The sequence below is a fragment of the Macaca thibetana genome, chromosome 9 (assembly GCF_024542745.1).
Source record: "Macaca thibetana thibetana isolate TM-01 chromosome 9, ASM2454274v1, whole genome shotgun sequence".
Lineage (NCBI taxonomy): Eukaryota > Metazoa > Chordata > Mammalia > Primates > Cercopithecidae > Macaca > Macaca thibetana.
In genome coordinates this window covers 64,227,264-64,248,595 of record NC_065586.1, presented here as the reverse complement: position 1 = coordinate 64,248,595, position 21,332 = coordinate 64,227,264, and the positions used below count along the sequence as shown (strand labels likewise).

Genomic DNA, 21,332 nt, shown 5'->3' with positions numbered 1-21,332 from the left:
AATAAGCCAGGTGTTCTTGGTAAATCCCGGCACCGTACATGATTGTCAGGATTTAATGAGATCATGTGAATGGCATGCTTTAAAATCTCTAAAATCTTGTCCCAAGTCCTCCATAGCTCTTGTGAGCTGGTGATATAATTTCATGATTACCAACAAAAAACAAAACTTGCTGAGCGCAGTGGCTCATGCCTGTAATCCCAGCACTCTGGGAGGCCGAGGTGGGCGAATCACAAGTTCAGGAGATCGAGACCATCCTGGCTAACACGGTGAAACCCCGTCTCTACTAAAAATATGAAAAATTAGCCGGGCGTGGTGGCGGGGGCCTGTAGTCCCAGCTACTTGGGAGGCTGAGGCAGGAGAATGGCGTGAACTGGGGAGGCAGAGTTTGCGGTGAGCTGAGATCGCGCCACTGCACTCCAGCCTGGGCGACTGAGTGAGACTCCGTCTCAAAAACAAAACAAAACAAAAAAACTCTCCTAATTCCTTATGGCATCTGTCTCAGAAATGTATGCAGTTTCCAGAGAAGTCCTGAGTTTGCCTACTCCCATCAGGACCTACCCGTGAGGGAGTTACCTGTTTGAGCCTTAGTTACCACCCAGCCTTTTGGTCAGGGGGCTGCAGTGGTCTGTTCTGACAGGATCAAGTGCCTTGAAAGTGCTGTGTTCATACTGGAGCCTTCTCTGCCAGTCATGGAAGGGGCATGGGAAGAGTGAGGGTGGTTGTGATTCTCTAGCTTGACCCCTGCTGGCTCTGTTCCAGACCTTAGCCTCCAGTCAGCCTCCAAGGCCACATAGGCCTTGGGGATGAGCCCAGGAGCCCTGAGGTCGTCAGCCTGGAACCTGGAGTGTTTCCTAATACACACTTTCCCAGCCCCTCCCCCTGGGGACTCTGAATCTCCAGGAATCTCCACATTCAGCCACCGTGCGTCTTTGGGAGACTCTGTACTGGGGAAGGGGAGGGAGTGAAGGCATGAGCCCCCACAGTGACTTAAGAGAAGGGAACCAACCATTGGTGTCCAAGGCAGGTCATGGAGGGTCCTCTGGAGCAGGCAGATTGGCCAAAGGAATCTACCCCACTTGGGATGCTGTTTTTCTTTTACTTTCTTTTCAGAAACAAGGTCTCCCTCCATCGCCCAACCTGGAGTGCAGTGGAGCCATCATAGATCATTGCAGCCTTGACCTCGTAGGCTCAAGTGATCCTCCTGCTTCAGCCTCCCAAGTAGCTGGGACTACAGGTGCATGCCACTACACCCAGCTGACTTTTTGTCTTTTGTTTTGTAGAGACAGGGTTTTACCATGTTGACCAGGCTGGTCTTGAACTCTTGGCCTCAAGGGATTAATTCTCCTGCCTGGGCCTCCCAAAGTTCTGGGACTACAGGTGTGAGCCACTGTGCCTGGCTGGGGATGTTTTCTTGATGTCTGTGAAGACCCCGAGGTCCCACAGACCGCTGTTGCCTGGGCAGGTCCTCCCTCTCCCAGGGTCCACTGGTTCCTTTTTTCTGGAGACAGAAGGGATCACACCGTGTGGCTTCCATGAAATGGCACCTTGAGCCACTGTTGGAGTGCGGTGTTTGATAGTGATCGCCGTGCAGGTGATGGGAGTGGGAAGTTTCCGCACCGACGCTGGCCAGGTCTCAGCACATCCCCTCCCATCCGATGGCAGCACAGCAGCCTCTTCTTTTGTTAAACCCTCAGTCTATTCTGGTTGATGTTAGAGGCATTTGTCCCCAAAATCTCAGATCTTGGCATTCCCTAGCTTAAAATCTTTCTGCGGCTCCCTTTCACCTTCCAGATAAAGCCCGAGATCCTTGGGGTGGGATAGCTTTTCCAAATCCCTCCAAATTTAACCTGAGAACCACCTTCCAACCTCATTTCTGCGACAGCTGCCCTCCTTTGGCAAAAGCACACTCACTCCTATTGGATGCTGTCTCATTCCTTTGCCCATGGTTCCTCCCCCTGGGACCCCCGCTCCCCGCAGCCTGGCAGCCGGACTCCTGCTCACCCTTCAACACTCAGCTCTGTGTCCCCTCCCTGGAGAGCCAGCTGCCTTTGACTCCCAGCTTTGATCTGGGTATCTCTCCCCGTGCCTCTCACAATCTGAGCACTGGTCCTACTATATGGAAATGGCTGATTTATGTGCCTGTATTTCGGATCAGTTTCCCAGGGAGCACATCGTCTTTCATCTGTACATCCCTAGCACCTGACTCATGTTACTCAGCACGGAGTAGATGCTCAGTAAATGTGTGGACATAGGTTGTGTGATCTACCCTACTTCCTACACAGCAAGACAGCGTCTGGGAGAACCGTCTTGCTTGGTGCATAATAAATACTAATAAAAGTTGCATAGGATTAACTCCCTGAATTCCCTCACCGAATGATAAACGGCTCCATCAGCTCCTTTGCGGCTGATCTGGGAAGGTAAGAATTTCCAGATGTCTCCACAAAAATGAAAAAATCGAGCTGGCTGCACCTTTGCTACTCTAACTGTGGTCTATAGACCAGCAACAGCAGCAGCATCACCATGTTAGTCAGGCTGTTCTTGAACTGCTGACCGCAGGTGATCTCCCCGCCTCAGCCTCCCAAAACGCTGGGATTACAGGCATGAGCCGCTGCACCCAGCCTCCACCTTTCAATTAATGGCATCTGTCTTGGGCTGGGCTGGGTCATGTTCCAATTTCTCCTTTTGGAGTGGCTCTGGCCTAAAAAGTTCAGCATCCTTGGCACCTCAAGGGCCATCGTTTGGTCCCTGTCTCCTCTCCCCTCCAGGAGTGTTTTCCCTCTGCCCATAGGATCATGGGCTGCAGGAAGCTGGCTGCTCCTCGCTGCACACCTGTCTTCCCCCTCATACCTTTATCCGAGTTTCCCCAGGCTGGGAGTACCCGCTGTCTTCCCGGTGATGGCATCCCAGGATGGGCTCCACTGTCCAGGCCACCTCTCATACCACCTGCAAGGACTGTGCTCACACTGGCCTTCTCCAGCGGAAATGCGCCTTCCTGCAGCATGAGCCAGTGGGTTGGGCTCAGGCTGCAGAGTCAGGCAGACTTAGTTCACATCTCAGCTCTGCGCCTTACCTCGAGGGCTCTGAGAAATGGCCATAGTCCTCAGCCTTGGCTAATGGGCATAATGATACCGAGTGGTTGTAAGATTTGATGACGTTGATTATATGTCCACCCTGTAATGCAGAGCTTGCCGTATCTGTAGTAGACCCTCAATAAATGGAAACTGAATTTGTTTCTTAATAGAAAATGGGGAGTTCCTTTCCCTGGATCTCGGAGGGTCCAAGTTTCGAGTGCTGAAGGTGCAAGTCGCTGAAGAAGGGAAGCGACATGTGCAGATGGAGAGTCAGTTCTACCCAACACCCAATGAAATCATCCGTGGGAACGGCACAGAGGTACCTGGCAGGTGGCTCCTGTGACAGCAGGGAAGGCGGTGGCATCTGTGTGTGGGGAAACCACACCTTAGCCCACGTCCTTTGCTTTCTCTTCTCTGCAGCTGTTTGAATATGTAGCAGATTGTCTGGCAGATTTCATGAAGACCAAAGATTTAAAGCATAAGAAATTGCCCCTTGGCCTAACTTTTTCTTTCCCCTGCCGACAGACTAAACTGGAAGAGGTAAGGCCAGAGCCCGCGGAGGGAAGCAGCTGTGCAAGAGTTGGGGCTTGCGGAATGCGGGCACGGGCGGTAGTCAGGCTGCTCGCAGGAGAGAACAGCAGGAGCTTTCTTGTTTGTCTTTTTCTTTTCTTTTTGTTCATGATGGGACGTCAGCGTGAGGCAGAGAACTTGTTAACGCAGTGGCCTTGATTTTATGATTAACGTGGGCACAGCTCGGGAAAGTGAAATGCGTTTCAGTAACTCTGAAACCTTGGTGTGAGGAATTCCTTGGAGGGCTTGTTTTAAGCACAGACTGCTGGGCCTACTGGAATCAGTGTTTCTGCAAGGAGGCCCTAAATTCGCCTCCCGGACAGGTTCCCAGGAGATGTGATGCTGCCTGAGGCCTGCACTTAGGACCACTGACGTAGCCAACTAGAAGAAGCGGGGGAAGGCTGGGGACTCTCTCCCTGTCGTGAGCCCTCAGGAGGAGGATTAGAATGGGGACACTAGAGTGAGAATGTTCTGGAGCAGACACAGAGCCTGGGATACACAGTCTCAGCTGTGCCACCTGCCAGGTGGGGGTTCCTGGTAACTCATCTGTGTGTGTCTCAGTTTTCAGTCTGTAAGCAGGAGGACGCTAACCCGATCTTATGTGAATAAAGACAGCAAATAAGGGGACGTTCTGTGAAGAGTCTAGTCTCCCCGGGCCACTCCTGTGTGGGTTGGGGACGCTGATCAATCTCCTCCTGGCCCTTCTGGTTATGATGCCCAGCTGACAGTCACATGGGCCTCCTTGGGATGTGCTTGATATTGCCAGCTTGAGTCGCTTATTGGTGTGGAATAGTGAAAGGGAATGAGCTTCCACGTTCCACACACATGGCTGCGAATCATGGTTCAGGACAAATTGTGTCCCCTTGGACCAGTTCCTTAATTTCATGAGCCTCTTGTTTTCTCTTTGAGAAAATTTTATTTATTTTTATTTTTTTCTTTGTTGAGATGAAGTCTCACTATGTTGCCCAGGCTGGTCTCAAACTCCTGGGTTTAAGTGATCTGCCTGCCTCTGCCTCCCAAAGCGTTGGGATTACAGGCATGGGCCATTGTGTCCCGCCTTGTTTTCTCATTTGTAAAGCAGATAATCATATCTGCTTGTTGGGCTGAGGTGAAACTTAGGCAAAGCATTTGTAAAGCATCCAACACTGTGGTTGGGCCTTACACAGTAGCTGCTAGGCTGTGGTGACTGTCCCTGGATTACTTGGCTCTTTGTGCTTTTGTATCTTATCCCTAAATTCAACAGAGGTTTTTGGAGGGCAAGTAGTGCCCGCCAAGGGCACAGACCTTCCCCACCAAGGTCTCTCACAATGTGTTGTGTTTAATAGGTGCTTGATAACTATCTGACAGTTGAAAGGTGTCAATCATTTATTTGATTCTATCGTGGGAATTTGCCATCATCTGTATAGAGGACAGGCTGAGTTTTACTTTTTCATTCTTTTATAAAGAAAGGATTGAGAAAATAATATAAAGAAGATTCCAGAGGCCTGACATGGTGGCTTATGCTTATAATCCCAGCACTCTGGGAGGCTGAGGTGGGAGGATTGCTTGAGCCCGGGAGGTCCAGGCTGCAGTGGGCTGTGATCACTCCACTGCACTCCAGCAGCGTAGGCCACAAAGCGAGACTCCATCTCTAAAACAAGCAGCCAGGTGCGGTGGCTCATGCCTATAATCCCAGCACTTTGGGAGGCCGAGGGGGGTGGATCACCTGACATCAAGAGTTCAAGACCAGCCTGGCCAACATGGTGAAACCTCGTCTCTATTAAAAATACAAAAATTAGCTTGGCCTGGTGGCGGGCTTCTGTAATCCCAGCTATTCAGGATGCTGAGGCAGGAGAATTGCTTGGACCCAGGAGGTGGAGGTTGTGGTGAGCTGAAATCACGCCACTGCATTCCAGCCTGGGTGACAGCGCGAGACTCTGTCACAAACAAACAAAAAACAACAACAAGAAAACATACAAAAAAGTTTCCAGGGAATGTTTGGGTGAGGCCAAGTGGAGCCGGCTGGCAGAGAGAGGTCCCAGGAGTGAGTAGACGTGTGTCAGGGGTTTGGGAATCAGCGCCTGGCTGGATCCTGTAGTGTGGGTGGTGGAATGAGTGTGCCAGCTGCTCTTATTCGAGAGCTCTGCAACAGAGAATCCAGGAAGAAGGAAGAAAATTCTCAAGCTCTGTGAGAATTCATTCAACTTTGAGAATTAAACGCACATGCTTTCTTGATAGCTTGGCAGCGGAGGATGTGAACGTATGGTTTATCCATCCAGGATTTTGTCATTTATCTATGTTGAATACCCACCAACATCTTTCTCAATAATAACGATAAAAACACGTACCTCGGGTTTTGACACTGTACCTCACACTGTGCCAAATGCTTTATGCACATTATCTTGTTAAATCCCCCAAACAATTCTATGAGGTAGATATGATTATCTTCATTCTATATTTGAGAAACATTGCAGCTCAGGGAGGTTAAGAGACTTGCACAAAGCCACAACCAAGAGTAGCCCACCCCAAGCTCATAAGCTCCCCAACCACAGTGCCTTTCCAGAAAGACACCACTTTAGAACCTCAATGAAAATGGCAGCAGGTGCCTGAAAACATTTTGATTTTTTTTTTTTTTTTTTTTTTTTTTTTTTTTTTTTTTTTAGCTCTGTTGCCCAGGCTAGAGTGCAGTGGTGCGGTCTTGGCTCACCACAACCTCCATCTCCCGGGTTCAAGCAATTCTCCTGTCTCAGCCTCCCAAGTGGCTGGGATTATAGGTGCCCGCCACCACACCCAACTAATTTTTGCATTTTTAGTAGAGACAAGGTTTCACTAAGTTGGCCAGGCTTGTCTTGAATGCCTAACTTCAGGTGATCCTCCTGCTTCAGACTCTCAAAGTGCTGAGATTGCAGGTGTGGTGAGCCACTGTGCCCGGCCCATTTTGACCCGTTTAGTGTCATATCACAATAAAGATTTTTCAGGTAAAATTTAAACTAAGGAAGGGCATTTAATTATATCAAGGAGAGGCCGGACACAGTGGCTCATGCCTGTAATCCCAGCACTTTGGGAGGCCGAGGAGAGCGGATCACATGAGGTCGGGAGTTCAAGACCAGCCTGACTTCTTTTTTTTATTCTTATTTTTGAGGGAACAGAAAGTCTTTTTAAAAATTTATTATTATTATTATTATTATTATTATTATACTTTAAGTTCTAGGGTACATGTGCACAACATGCAGGTTTGTTACATATGTATACATGTGCCATGTTGGTGTGCTGCACCCATTAACTCGTTATTTACGTTAGGTATATCTCCTAATGCTATCCCTCTGCCTTTCCCCCTCCCCACAATAGGCCCCAGTGTGTGATGTTCCCCTTCCTGGGTCCAAATGATCTCATTGTTCAATTCCCACCTATGAGTGAGAACATGCAGTGTTTGGTTTTCTGTTCTTGAGACAGTTTGCTGAGAATGATGGTTTCCAGCTGCATCCATGTCCCTACAAAGGACACAAACTCATCCTTTTTTTATGGCTGCATAGTATTCCATGGTGTATATGTGCCACATTTTCTTAATCCAGTCGGGAACAGAAAGTCTTAACCAAAGAGAAATTTCTGTGTGTGTGTGTGTGTGTGTGTGTGTGTGTGTGCATGTTTTTCTGATAATAAAATAAATGGTAATACTTTTTCAAGGTTAAAAAAAAGAGAGAAGGAATGGAAACGTTTAAAGAAGAAAATAGAAATCACCACTCATCTCAACATTCAACTATTCCCACCACTAGAATTGTGGGTTTTTCTTTTACTCATAGCTATATTAAGCACAAGTGTTATCCTGTATCTATAGTTGAGGAAATCTATGGTTGATTCCAGTCACCAAATATTTGAGACAAAAAGAAAATGTACAGTTGTATGGAATTGCCTTTTTTATTTAACATTCTATCACAAGCATTTATCCCTCACTTCCCCCATCCACCTTCCCTGCAACAAGGATTTTTGAAGAAAGCCACCCTGTGCATCTCTTCCGGCTCTGTCCGGGGAGGCAGGGATGTTGTCATAGCCTATGAGGGCAGAAGTTAGGGAGAGCTACCACACGGCGGCGCTGTGGTGCAGGGAAAAAGCCTGAGGGCTGGTCCAGAGTCAGAGACCTGCGTTCTGCTAGGGCTCTGTCCTTCACTCGCGGTGAGATTCAGAGCAATTTCCTCCCTCTCTCAATCTCAGGGTTTTAAAATCCATAAATTGAGGGAAATGGAGGAGGTGTGGTCAGGAAGTTTGTGAGCTTGGGTCAGCTGCTCTTGACTGAGAAGACTTGGGCGATTCTCTTAACTTCCAAGTTCTCTTCCAGTCTGAAATGCTGTATGATTATTTGCGATTTCAGACACGAAACTCAGGAAACACCATTTGTAAGCAATGATTGATAATGCAAATTGAGTACCATTTTTCTTTCGTTCTCCTTATTAAGAGATGAGGTCTCCTTATGTTGCCCAGGCAGGCCTGGAACCCCTGGCCTCAAGTGATCCACCTGCCTCAGGCTCCCAAGCAGGTGGGACTACAGGTGCGGGCCACTCTGCCTGGTTGGGAATCAGTTTTCTAAGTTGAAATTAAGTTCCTGAGACAGTCCTGCAAGGTTCCACCATGTTAGTTCTGTTCTGTGGACCTGGCAAACCATGCGTTCTGCATGTTTAATACACCGGGTATTTTCATTAGAGCATTCCTTTGAGAGAGGTAGGGAGGTACATTTCCATTTTGCAGAGGTGTAGACTGAGGCTCAGAGAGGTTAAACGGCTTGTCTAATGTCTCATGAATCCAAGAGCTCTAACTTTTCAATAATTACTCCTTCTGCTACCATATATTTCAAACCACTCAGATGAGAGTAATACAGTCATTTAAATTATTAGAAAAGGCTGCAGAAGTGATGTTTTAAAAAATTGGGGGGATTCAGTTTAGAGAAGAGAAGGCCATGGGGGATGCATGTAGGCATGAAGTTTCTGCAGCTCAGTTGCACATTGCACATCTCAGCACCTCTTTCATTTAAACTGGACCTGAAATCTTCTCCCAGGGTGTCCTGCTTTCATGGACAAAGAAGTTTAAGGCACGAGGAGTTCAGGACACGGATGTGGTGAGCCGTCTGACCAAAGCCATGAGGAGACACAAGGTGAGGAATTCACCTCTGTGTGAGAGGCTCTCCCAGCCCTAGTTCCTTTCTCTTGGGTTGGAGGGGGTGGGGGTGGCGTGAAGGGTCACATATGGTGCCTGCCTGGAGGGAGAATCAGAGAAGGAATTGATCTTAGAAAAAGTCCTACTGTAGTACAGATGTGGCCAACTTGGATGAACCCACAGAGCCTTGGTAGGCGGGGCTTGCACAAATCCCTATTGAAAGGTGGCCAGCTCATCCCTGGGCCTCCCCAGCAGCCACAGCCCTCTTCCGGAGGTCTTGGTTAGATCTAATGCTGTGTGTAGGCCCTGCACGCCCTCCTCTCTGAGGCCAAAAAGATCATATTCTTTCCAGGCTGGTTCTGTATTTCACTGTCCACTCTTTGTCCATTAAATATCCCTATTTGTTGAATGTATTTTACAATAATTTAAACTACTGCAAAAGCAAGACCCACTCCTTGCTGAGCTGAAAAGTACACAAACCCAAATTGCTTGTTACCCTGACAGCAAGAGGCATGTTTTGCTGCATAGCCTTCCAGTCTTTTTTTCTTTAAAGCTGGGATCTTATTCTTTTATAGCCTGCATTTTCCCTTATGGGTTTCATTTTGCTTTTTTTTTTTTTTTTTTTTTTTTTTTTTAGCGATGAGGTCCTGCTGTGTTGCCCAGGCTGGTAGTGCCTGGCACTGCATCCTCAAATTCCTAGGCTCCAGTGATCCTCCCACCTCAGCCTCCTGCATAGCTGGGACTATAGGCAAAAGCCACATGCCTGGCTCTCATTTTATTTTAAAATGTTCTTCCAAACTTTGGGGGATATTGGTGCAATAAGCCAAGCCGACTTGGCAGAACAGGAAATCCAGACAGGAAGTCACCAAGCCACACATGGGGAGGACTTGGCCGAGTCTGTGCCTGCTGGCTGAGATGTCCCCGTGGGTGAGGACTTTGGTGTTTTCTCCTGGAAATGCCACTGCTCCCAGGATAAACATGCTTTCCTCGATGTCTTCCCAGGGTCCCACAAACAAAGGCTGAAACCTGGGTGTGATGTGTGCCTGTAGTCTCAGCTACTCGGGAGGCTGAGGCAGGAGGATCACTTGAGCCCAGGAGTTTGAGGCTGTGGTGTGCTATGTTTGTACCTGTGAACAGCCATCACACTCTATCCTGGGCAACATAATGAGACCCTATCTGTAGATTAAAAACTAAAATTTTTTAAATTAAAAAAAAACAACAACAAAAAGCAAGGGCTGGAGTCTTAGTGGCCTGTCCCTCATATTTCCACTGCAGAGGCCTTCACCCGCAAAGCAGGAGGACGGGCTCCCGCTTCAGCTCCCGTCGGCTCTTTCTCTCTCCTAGACCCTGAACCTTGATGAGGTCTTCCTCCTTCAGACAGGCCTAGCAGGCAGGATCTAGGGATGTCTCAGCAGCCACCTTCCCTGCCCGCTGCCTCTGTGGGGAAGGAGGGAGGGAAACACCTCCTTCCCACCCGCTGATGCCCTCTGGCCTTGTGTTCGGCAGGACATGGACGTGGACATCCTGGCCGTGGTCAATGACACCGTGGGGACCATGATGACCTGTGCCTATGACGACCCCTACTGCGAAGTTGGTGTCATCATCGGTAACTCAGTTGGACTGGTGTTTTGAGGGTGGGGCAGAAGGGACTATTGGGGATGAGTGAATTCGGTGGGAAGGGCACTGACACTATTTAGGAGAAGCAACATAGGGACATGAAAAATTCATTCATTCACTCATCCATTCATCCATCATTCAGCAAGTGTTTACTGAGCACCCGCTGTGTGCCGGGCCCTGGGCTTGGCACTGGGTTCTGAGTGGGGAGTTCCTGTGCTCCGGGAACTTTCAGTGGGGAGGTGGGTGAGAGGCCCAGAGAGCCTAAACTATTAAGATAATTTCAAGTGGTGGTTAGCGTGATAAAAGAAAAAAAGACACCAAAGAGAGTGATGTGACTGTGAGTGAGATGAGGCGTCAGGGAAGCCTCTCTGAGGGATGGCATTTGAGCCGGGACCTCAGTGATGCAAACCAGGGGGCAAGGTAGAGGTCCGGGGGTAAGGAGTCCCTGGCAAAGGAAAGAGGACACCCACAGGCTTGGAGACGGGAAGGGGTCCAGGGAGGGGGTCCTGGGGGAACCCAATAGCCAAGTGGTGTCTGGATGAGGTGAGTGAAGGCTGAGAGTCGGAGGCCATTCAAGTGAGAGGGAGTGCACAGACTGGGCAGATTGCACAGGATGTGGACACAGTCACTGTAAGGTCACCGGCTTATCCCCTGAGGGAGACTGGAAGGCACTGGGGAACTCTGGGGGGGGGGGATGGATAAATGGATGCCCATTTTATTTTTTTATTTGAGACGGAGTCTTGCTCTGTCGCCCAGGCTGGAGTGCAGTGGCGCAATCTCGGCTCACTGCAACCTCTGCCTCCCGGGCTCAAGCAATTCTCCTGCCTCAGCCTCTCGAGTAGCTGGGATTACAGGTGCCCACCACCACGTCTGGTTAATTTTTTGTATTTTTAGTAGAGATGGGGTTTCACTGTGTTGGCCAGAATGGTCTCAATCTCCTGACCTCAAGTGATTTCACCCACCTTGGTCTCCCAAAGTGCTGGGATTACAGCCATGAGCCACCACGCCAAGCCGGATGTGCATTTTTTAAAAGCCCATTTTGGCTGCTGTGTGGATAATCAATTACTGGGGACAAGAGTGGAAGCAGGGCGACCATCCAAGAGGCCACTGGACTGTCAGGCAAGGTGCACTGCAGCTCTGGACCGGGAGGTCGTGGGGCAGTGGGGGTGTCCAGTGGGTGGTCTCCACACCAGAGCCAGGGGATCTGCTGGAGGAATGTGTGGGAAGGCATTTGGGGTACAGTAAAGCTGAATGGCTCTGACTTATAGGTTGTTCTTGAATATCCCCCTCTCCTTTTCCCATTCCTTTACCCCTCCTGGGGAAAGTTCTTCTGAATTGCTTTTTCTTAATGTCCCTCAAGACCCTCCTCAGCCTGGCTTTCCCGAAGGGCAGGTCTTTAAAGCTGAGGGACATCTGCCCTTCTGTTTCCAGGAGCCTCGGGATGGATCAGGCCTTTGCCAGTCATGGCACCCGTCTGTCACTGTGGCTGCATCTGGTAACCACAGATTGGGGGGCCACGCCTAAACAGTGTCTGTGCATTTCTGAGAAAAGCTTTTTCCAAACATTACATTCTGTTTTTCTACATTTCTCATTTTCCATGTTGGCATTTAAAATACTCACACCAGAGTATCAGCCAAGGAAAGATACTAAAAAAAAGAAAAAACCCCCGAAAATTCAAATAGCTTTATTGAGGCATAAAAGTCCTCCGATTTTAGGTGTACGATTCAATGATTTGTAGTAAACATACAGTTTTGTAACCATCACCACAATCTGATTTTAGAACATTTCTATCCTCCCAAAAGAGTCCAAAAAGATGGTGCCCACTTGCAGTCATTCCCCAGTGCTCAAGTGTTTGAGGCATTTCCTTGGAGCGATTTTGTGTTTTGCATAACGGAGTGTTGCTTTCTTAGGTGGTAGCTAATCACTGTCTAAGATAAGCATGCAGCTTCTGCTAGAAACAATTTGTGGCACGCCATAAGTAAAGAATATTTTTAGTACCAAATAGAGAGGAAGCTAAGTAGCTTAGGGAAAGAATTTTCAAAATTACCCTGGGTTGGTGATTTTCTGAAAAAAATATTTACAAGATTAGCTTCATATATCATCCTCTTGTAAGAGCGCTTCGTCAGCTTTCATCCATATTCATCAGGGGACTTCTTCACAATTGACTCCATTCAGAACCGCAAAGCCTGAGCACCCTGAGAAGTGCAGACTTGACATGTCAGCTGTTTTCCCCATGTGCTTGGGGCTTGCCCAAGCTGCTTCCCCCAGCGAGAGCCGGCCCCCAGGGCATGAAAAGCACTTTGTGGTACATTGAGGAGGACTCCCCAGCCGTCAAGAGTTCTCTGTCTGTGCCCAGCTGGGAGCCTTCTCTCTGCATATTCTCTCTGATCCCTGGTTCAGGAACAGGCACAAATGCGTGTTACATGGAGGACATGAGCAACATTGACCTGGTGGAGGGCGACGAGGGCAGGATGTGCATCAACACAGAGTGGGGGGCCTTCGGGGACGATGGGGCCCTGGAGGACATTCGCACCGAGTTCGACAGGGAGCTGGACCTCGGCTCTCTCAACCCGGGAAAGCAAATGTGAGTTCCATTCTGCTGTTATCTGGGCATCGGCATCAGGCAGGGCCCAATCACTCAGGTCCCCTGGCTGCCTGGGAGGCTCTCCAGCTGTGACTAGCTATCCATCACAACTTTCTTTCTTTCTTTCTTTTTTTTTTTTTGAGATGGGGTCTCACTCTCTAGCCCAGGCTAGAGTGCGGTGGCCCGATCTTGGCTCACTGCAACCTCCACCTTCCAGGCTCAAGCAATCCTCCCACCTCAGCGTCCAGAGGAGTTGGGACTACAGGCACGCACCACCATGCCTGGCTGATTTTTGTATTTTTTGTGGAGTTGGGGTTTTGCCATGTTGGCTAGGCTGGTTTTGCACTCCTGAGCTCAGGCAATCCTCCTGCCTCAGACTCCCAAAGTGCTGGGATTACAGGCGTGAGCCACCATGCCCGGCCCCGTTACAACAAATTTCTAAGGCATTGCTTGTATTTCAGTTTCATTTGACAAATGAGGAAATAGGAGCCAAGGACATTGAAAGATTTCCCTAAGTCATAACCCTAATAACCCTAATTCTAATTCAGTCAGTATTTCTGGGTTACGTATGTGCAAAAAAGGCACTGAAGATAAGAGCACTCGGACGTGTGGCCGCAGAACACACCTGGGCAGCGAGGAGAAGGCAGGCGCAGCCGAACTCCTTGTGTTCGCATGTCTGCCGGCCGCCTTGCTTTCTCGGAGGCCTCATCACTCAGCAGGTGGGGGCTCTGGCAGGACCTTCCCTCCATGTTTGCTGTCCATTTTTATTTTGATGCTCAAATTGTTTCAGATTTGGGCAAAGGAAGCCCCTGAAGCTGGCTCCTGTGTCCTTTTGACATGTTCCATCACTCTTTAAATACTTCCTTATTTCCTGGCACTGTAAGATGTTCCCGGCTCATGTCACACTTTCCTAGCCCCAGCCCTGGAATCAGTCATTTTGTCAAGACATACGGGTGAATTTCAAGCACCTTCTAGGAGTGATTCAAACGCTAGAACTGCCCACCCAGGAAGCACATTCCTCTTTGGTGGCACCTACTTCAGGCACATGCCCATGCTCTAGTGACCCAGAGCAGTCATGTGCCAAGGATGTGGTGTCCATTTTTTGAATTTTATCATCTTCACCCATTTCCATTTTACTTAAATTCTATTCTTTCCAGGCCTGGTGGCTCATGCCTGTAATCCCAGCACTTTGGGAGGCTGAGGTGGGAGGACTGCTTTAGTCCTGGAGTTTGAGACCAGTTTGGGCAACATAGTGAGACCAGTCTCTACAAAAATAAAAATAAAAAAAAAAATTAGGCCGGGCGCAGTGGCTCAAGCCTGTAATCCCAGCACTTTGGGAGGCCGAGACGGGTGGATCACGAGGTCAGGAGATCGAGACCATCCTGGCTAACACGGTGAAACCCCGTCTCTACTAAAAAATACAAAAAACTAGCCGGGCGAGGTGGCAGCGCCTGTAGTCCCAGCTACTCGGGAGGCTGAGGCAGGAGAATGGCGTGAACCCGGGAGGCGGAGCTTGCAGTGAGCTGAGATCCGGCCACTGCACTCCAGCCTGGGCGACAGAGCGAGACTCCGTCTCAAAAAAAAAAAAAAAAAAAAAAAAAAAAAATCAGGTGTGATGACAGATGCCTGTAGTTCCAACCGCTCAGGAGACTGAGGTGGGAGGATCACTTGAGCCTGGGAAGGTCCAGGGTGCAGTGAGCCGTGATTATACCATTGCACTCCAGCCTGGGCAACAGAGCAAGACCCTGTCTCAAAAAATATGTATATATATTATATTCCTTAACATCCACCCTAAATTTCTTTTGATTGTCTTCTGTTTTTTTAATGTTCAAATACTTTTTTTTTTTTTTTTGAGATGGAGTCTCACTCTGTCACCCAGGCTAGAGTGCTGTCGTGCAATCTTGGCTCACTGCTACCTCTGCCTTCCGGGTTCAAGCAATTCTCCTGCCTCAACCTCCTGAGTAGCTGGGATTACAGGCATGCGCCACCACACCTGGCTAATTTTTTTGTATTTTTAGTAGAGACGGGGTTTCACCATATTGGCCAGGCTCGTCTTGAACTCTTGACCTTGTGATCCACCCACCTCAGCCTCCCAAAGGGCTGGAATTACAGGCGTGAGCCACTGCACCTGGCCTGTTCTAAGACTTTTTATAATGAATTATATAAGGTAGATTATGACATAGATTGTTCTTGATTTTGGGTCTTATTGTGTTTGGAAAATAAGCATTATATTTAGGCCTGGTCCGGTGGCTCTCATCTGTAATTCCAGGGATTCGGGAGGCCACAGCAGGAGAAACACTTGAGGCCAAGAGTTTAAGATGAGCCTGGGCAACATAATGAGACCCTGCCTCTACAAAAATAAAAAAATTAGCCAGGTGTGGTGGTGCACACCTGTGGGAGGCTGAGGCAGGAGGATCACTTGAGGCCAGGAGTTGGAGGCTGTTGTGAGCTATGATTGCACCCCTGCACTTTAGCCTGGGTGACAGAACGAGACCCTGTCTCTGATGATGATGATGATAATAATAACAATAATAATATTTAATAGTCTGCCTGGGAAACAATTAGGAATTGTTGGTGTGCAGACTTGGAGTAAAGCTGTAGGTAGCCATGGGGATCTTAAATCCACATTGTTGTAGAGCCTCTCTGGGGCTGTCCAAGCCCGTCTCACAGGCACAGAATCTTTCTCTCTTGGACAGAAGTTTGATGTAGGAGTGGGAAGCATCTGAGTGTGAAATTTGACTTGTCGCATCATGTTTGAGTGATTTTGGGAAAATACCCAAAGTCTATGAAATTGAGAGTCCCTGTGCTCGATGTGAGAATGGTACCCATGGCCAGGGTGATTTGAGACAAAAGTTCTTGCCATCCAGCACTTTGTGAGAGGGAGGAATCTTGGCTTAGCCCTCTCCCATCTGCTCCTGCCTGCGGGCAGTGGCTCCTGGTCTTTGGGAAATGATGCAGCTTAATCAAACGGGCTTCGTCCACTGATCTGTTCACCAACATGCAGGTTTGAGAAGATGATCAGTGGCCTGTACCTGGGGGAGCTTGTCAGGCTTATCTTGCTGAAGATGGCCAAGGCTGGCCTCCTGTTCGGCGGTGAGAAATCTTCTGCTCTCCACACTAAGGGCAAGATTGAAACACGGCACGTGGCTGCCATGGAGAAGTAAGCAAGTCCCTCTGCCTTGGCTCCGTGGAGAGTTGGGATGGGAGGCCCAGGTGTGGGGTGCTCCGTGTGGTAGGACAGCAGGAGGGACTAGATCCTCCTTCACCAGGAGGATTTCAGATCTGGTCATGGCTTCAGATGGGTTAGCAATTTCTGCCGTGACCCAGATGAGAGCTTCTTGTTGATTTCATCAGTGAGGAACTCTGATGTCGGAGGGCCACCCTCTTCCCATGTTCTGCTGCCTTCTTCTTAAAGTGGTAACTTGTAACATTTTTAGGATCACAGATCCTTTTGAGAGCTAGACCCTTAGCCCCGAAAATGTACATTCACACACAAGTTTGCTTACAATATCAGGGCATCCTTGGACACTAAACCCATGTGTGGAATCCAAGTCCAGAACTCCTGTGATAGCAGAGCCTTCTTGACCTGCTCCCATCAGGAACTGGCTTTGAATGTGGTGATTTGAGGCCTTACACACAGGTCTCTCGCATGGGGAGCTGGCTGGTGAAGGCTGCAGGTGAAGGCGACTGGCCCCTGTGTGACTGCATTGCCGTCCAGCACATCTGAGGGTCCTGCTTCTCAGGCTTAGTAACCCTGGTATTGCCTTGACTTTGTGATCAGTTTAGATTCTGAGCTCAGCCATGTGGCGCTGACCTACAGCATCTATGTCTATGCAGAACTAGGCAGGGACAGAATTTCTGTGAAAGTCAGCATAGCACAGGGTGATTAAAAGTGTGGGTGCTAGAATCTAACTGCTGAGTTCAAATCTCGGCTCTAGCCCTTACTAGCTGTACAGCCATGGGCAAGTTACTCACCCTTTCTGCACTCACATCTCTCATCTGTACGATAGGGTAATGACGGTGCCTCGCGCAGGATTTGTGTAAACGTTGAAGGAGTTAATACGTGTAAAATCCTTAGACAGTACCTGGCTCATGGTGACTGCTCAGTTAGTGGCAGCTGCTACTATCAATGTTGATATTGTTATTTTTATGTTATTACTATGGCCCTGTCTGTTAATTTTCACAATCCTGAGAGGTGGGGAAGCTTGTTCGCCCGGGAGGATACCAATGGGATGCAGAAGTGTGGTCTGCTCATTCCTGTCCCCTGGCCAGGTATAAAGAAGGCCTTGCCAATACAAGAGAGATCCTGGTGGACCTGGGCCTGGAGCCATCTGAGGCTGACTGCATTGCCGTCCAGCATGTCTGTACCATCGTCTCCTTCCGCTCAGCCAACCTCTGTGCAGCAGCCCTGGCAGCCATCCTGACACGCCTCCGGGAGAACAAGAAGGTGGAACGGCTCCGGACCACGGTGGGCGTGGACGGCACCCTCTACAAGATCCACCCTCAGTGAGTGCCGCCTGCCAGCCACGCCCCCACCAACGAGTCTCCCTGGAGCAGGGCCCCAGTGTCTTCTGGACTGTACTGCTTCTCCGGGGTCTGGAACCATCAGCCCCTCTTGTTGGTTCTGAGATTACAAGGGAAAGGGTGAATCCAGGGCCCACATTCATCGGCTGGCTGGGTTGCTTCTGGGGATTACTCTTAAAGAAATATTCTGCTAACGCCAGTTGCCTAATTAGGAATGCTGTCCCTCCATGTATCTATGTCCTTCCATCCATCACCCGCCCATTCATCTCTCCATTCATTCTTCCATCTAGCCATTATTTACTGAACACCTACTATGTGGTTAAGCCTGCGAAGTAAGATACACCTAATCATAGACAGGGAAAAATAGAGATGGCACAGGTTGCCAAGTTTATGGGAAGGGTCCGGTAGGAAAACACAGGGAAATGGGAATTTTCCAAAAGGAAGGAGAATGAAAGCCCCTTTGGCTACCAGGGGTGGACGTGGAAGTCAAGTGGAAAGAGCCTGGAAAGAGCTCAAGTCCCTGGAAAGAGCCAAGAAAGAAAATCCTTCCCTTTGGACAGAAATGATTCTGTCCAAAGAATCATTTCTTGGAATGAATCATTTCTTCTGAATCAGAAATGATTCAGCCAATACATTCTGCACAGACTGGTTGAAATGTTTGTTGACAGAATCGGCACTTCCCTGAGCCTCCCAAGTGCCTTCCACTGCCCCAGCTTCTTAGTCCCTCCGTCCTGTCACCCCCTCCCCTCCCTACCATCAGCAAATAAAGGGCTGAGCCCCAGCCCCCCAGGGCCCTCTGGGACCAGTTCACTGCTGCCCCTGGGTCTTGCCTGAGCCTGGCCTTTATGATTGCTCAATGTTTTGCCATCATCTCTGCTTCAGGTACCCAAAACGCCTGCACAAGGTGGTGAGGAAACTGGTCCCGAGCTGTGATGTCCGATTCCTCCTGTCAGAGAGTGGCAGCACCAAGGGGGCCGCCATGGTGACTGCGGTGGCCTCCCGCGTGCAGGCCCAGCGGAAGCAGATCGACAAGGTGCTGGCTTTGTTCCGGCTGACCCGAGAGCAGCTTGTGGACGTGCAGGCCAAGATGCGGGCTGAGCTGGAGTATGGGCTGAAGAAGAAGAGCCACGGGCTGGCCACGGTCAGAATGCTGCCCACTTACGTCTGCGGGCTGCCGGACGGCACAGGTGGGCCAGCACAGCCTCCCTCTCTGAACAACCATCCAGGGCTCCCGTCAAAACTCCTCAAAGCCAGTGAGGTTCTTGGTTTTTAGAGACTTAGGTTCACGTCTCTAATGGAGGGCAGGAGTAGGTAGAAGGCTAGTATTCTTTCTACATCTGTTGGCCTTGGTTAACCCAAGGCATTTGCAGTAAAAAACAAAACAAACAAACAAACAAAAAACACAGAAAACCTACATTAGGTTATGTGTGCGCACTTACGTGTGTGTGGATGAGATCATGAGTGCACCCCCGACCCCCAGATCCTGACCCATGGACTTTGTTTTTGATGCCTGGGATTGCCTGGGCTTGTCTCCTGCTGCTTCTCTGGCTCTGTTCTCTTCTGTGGCTTGGGTGACTTCCCTTTCCCTCTCATCACTTCTGCCCCCAACTTCTCCAACCCTTGATCCTTCTGGTCCTCGGTGCTCAGCCAAAAGAAGCCACTAAGTAGTGAAGTCAGTTCTTCAGACAAATTATTTTACCTCTTTGAATCTCACGAGACTCTTCCAGAAATAATGACCTTAGTAAAATGCTTTACATCTTATAATTTGCTTTTGAACCTGTTATTTCATTTCATCCCCACAACCACTTGGAATGTTGCCAAAGAGGGAATGGTTCCCATTTTATGGATGCCATAACTGACACGGAGGCTAGATGAGCTACTCAAGGTCTAACAGCTATACTTGGGATCTCTTAACTGAGAACAGTAAAAGACACTATTTTATTTTTATTTTTATTTTTATTTTGAGAAGGAGTCTCACTCTGTCACCTAGGCTGGAGTGCAGTGGCACAATTTTGGCTCACTGCAAGCTTCGCCTCCCGGGTTCACACCATTCTCCTGCCTCAGCCTCCTAAGTAGCTGAGACTACAGGTGCCCGCCGCTACGCCCAGCTGATTTTTTGTATTTTTAGTAGAGATGGGGTTTCACTGTGTTAGCCAGGATAGTCTCGGTCTCCTGACCTCTTGATCCGCCCGCCTCGGACTTCCAAAGTGCTGGGATTATAGGCGTGAGCCACTGTGCCCAGCCAGAGGCCCTTTGGGTATCTGAATCATGCACGTCCTTGACTGGATGCCCCGCACCGTTCCTTGTGGCTCCAGAGAAGGCTGTCAGTCAGTGAAGCTGAAAGAGCCTTCAGAGGTTCAGTCTCATTTTGCAGATGTGGAAGGAAAGGACCTTGCCTCTCTTGCTCAAGAAAAAAAGCCGTTTCTCAGAAGCCCCAGGTCCCTTGACTCCAGGCCAGGCCTCTTTTCACGGCACTTCACTGGTGATAGTGTAGGTGGTGCCTGGGCATTTACCACAGAAGTGGAGGCCAAGGAAAGCAGCCTGGTCTCACGCAGGCTCAAGATGCTGCCCAGGGACCAGTCACTGTGCACGGTGGCCCGCACGACCCTCTGGTCTGTGAGGCCCAGGAGTGCAGGCCTTGGGTCTGCTCTGCTCCAGCATCTCCTCTTCCTCCCAATGCCCCGACACGAGTCCCTGTCATGGAGTGCAGCTGCTGCTTTCTCCATCACAGAGAAAGGAAAGTTTCTTGCCCTGGATCTTGGGGGAACCAACTTCCGGGTCCTCCTGGTGAAGATCAGAAGTGGACGGAGGTCAGTGCGAATGTACAACAAGATCTTCGCCATCCCCCTGGGGATCATGCAGGGCACTGGTGAGGAGGTAAGTGCTAGGCAAGGCCTTTGGGCTCCGAGGTGCCAGCCTGCCACCCTGCATCAATGTCCACCCGGTGTGAATGCCGCTGTCTCTCTCTCTGCAGCTCTTTGACCACATTGTGCAGTGCATTGCCGACTTCCTGGACTACATGGGCCTCAAGGGGGCCTCCCTACCTTTGGGCTTCACGTTCTCATTTCCCTGCAGGCAGATGAGCATTGACAAGGTAAGACAGCCCCACCAGACTCATGGCCAGCCCAGTGGGCTTCCTTCCTCTACTGGGGCCATCTCCAGGTAACTCCCAGCCAGCCTTCATTTTACAGGGATCTTGGGTTCGGGGCAGCTGGGAACACATGATAGAGAATTTCAACAATTTAATTTTTAATCAATTTATCACGATTTTTTAGATTGACCATTCACAAGAGAATTTAGAGTAGTATACAATAAAGGGACACATACATAATATTCCTACTAAAAGAGAGGTCGAATCATACTATGGAGAGAGGGAGGAAGAGGTAATGACCAGTGAAGTCCAGTTGTAACAATTGGGCAATAATACGATCCGTGTCTTTCTGGACAGTCATGTAAACACGGAATTGCAATGGGTTTTTATCATCCGATGAAAGAAAGCTTGCCAGCACATCACAAGAAATGCATTTCTTTCTTTCTTTCTTTCTTTTTTTTTTTTTTGAGACAGAGTTGCGTTCTTGTCACCCAGGCTGGAGTGCAATGGCGTGATCTCGGCTCACTGCAACCTCTGCCTCCTGGGTTCAAGCGATTCTCCTGCCTCAGCCTCCCAAGGTAGCTGGGATTACAGGCACCTGCCACTACCACCAGCTAACTTTTGTATTTTTAGTAGAGACGGGGTTTCGCCATGTTGGCCAGGCTGGTCTTGAACTCCTGACCTCAGGTAATTCACCCACCTCAGCCTCTCAAAGTGCTGGGATTACAGGCTTGAGTCACCATGTCTGGCA

At 49.3% G+C, this 21,332-nt stretch overlaps 1 protein-coding gene across 1 annotated transcript in view; it reads left to right on the top strand.

Annotated features, from left to right (window-relative positions):
* Positions 1-21,332, top strand: part of HKDC1 (hexokinase domain containing 1) — a 47,310-nt gene that overhangs the window by 9,523 nt on the left and 16,455 nt on the right. Inside the window, exons 3-12 of the mRNA XM_050805260.1 lie at positions 3,242-3,390; positions 3,492-3,611; positions 8,668-8,763; positions 10,272-10,371; positions 12,783-12,966; positions 15,971-16,126; positions 17,239-17,472; positions 18,373-18,677; positions 20,222-20,367; positions 20,465-20,584. Coding sequence (XP_050661217.1) covers positions 3,242-3,390; positions 3,492-3,611; positions 8,668-8,763; positions 10,272-10,371; positions 12,783-12,966; positions 15,971-16,126; positions 17,239-17,472; positions 18,373-18,677; positions 20,222-20,367; positions 20,465-20,584 — 1,610 coding nt within the window. The remainder of the gene's footprint in view (positions 1-3,241; positions 3,391-3,491; positions 3,612-8,667; positions 8,764-10,271; positions 10,372-12,782; positions 12,967-15,970; positions 16,127-17,238; positions 17,473-18,372; positions 18,678-20,221; positions 20,368-20,464; positions 20,585-21,332) is intronic.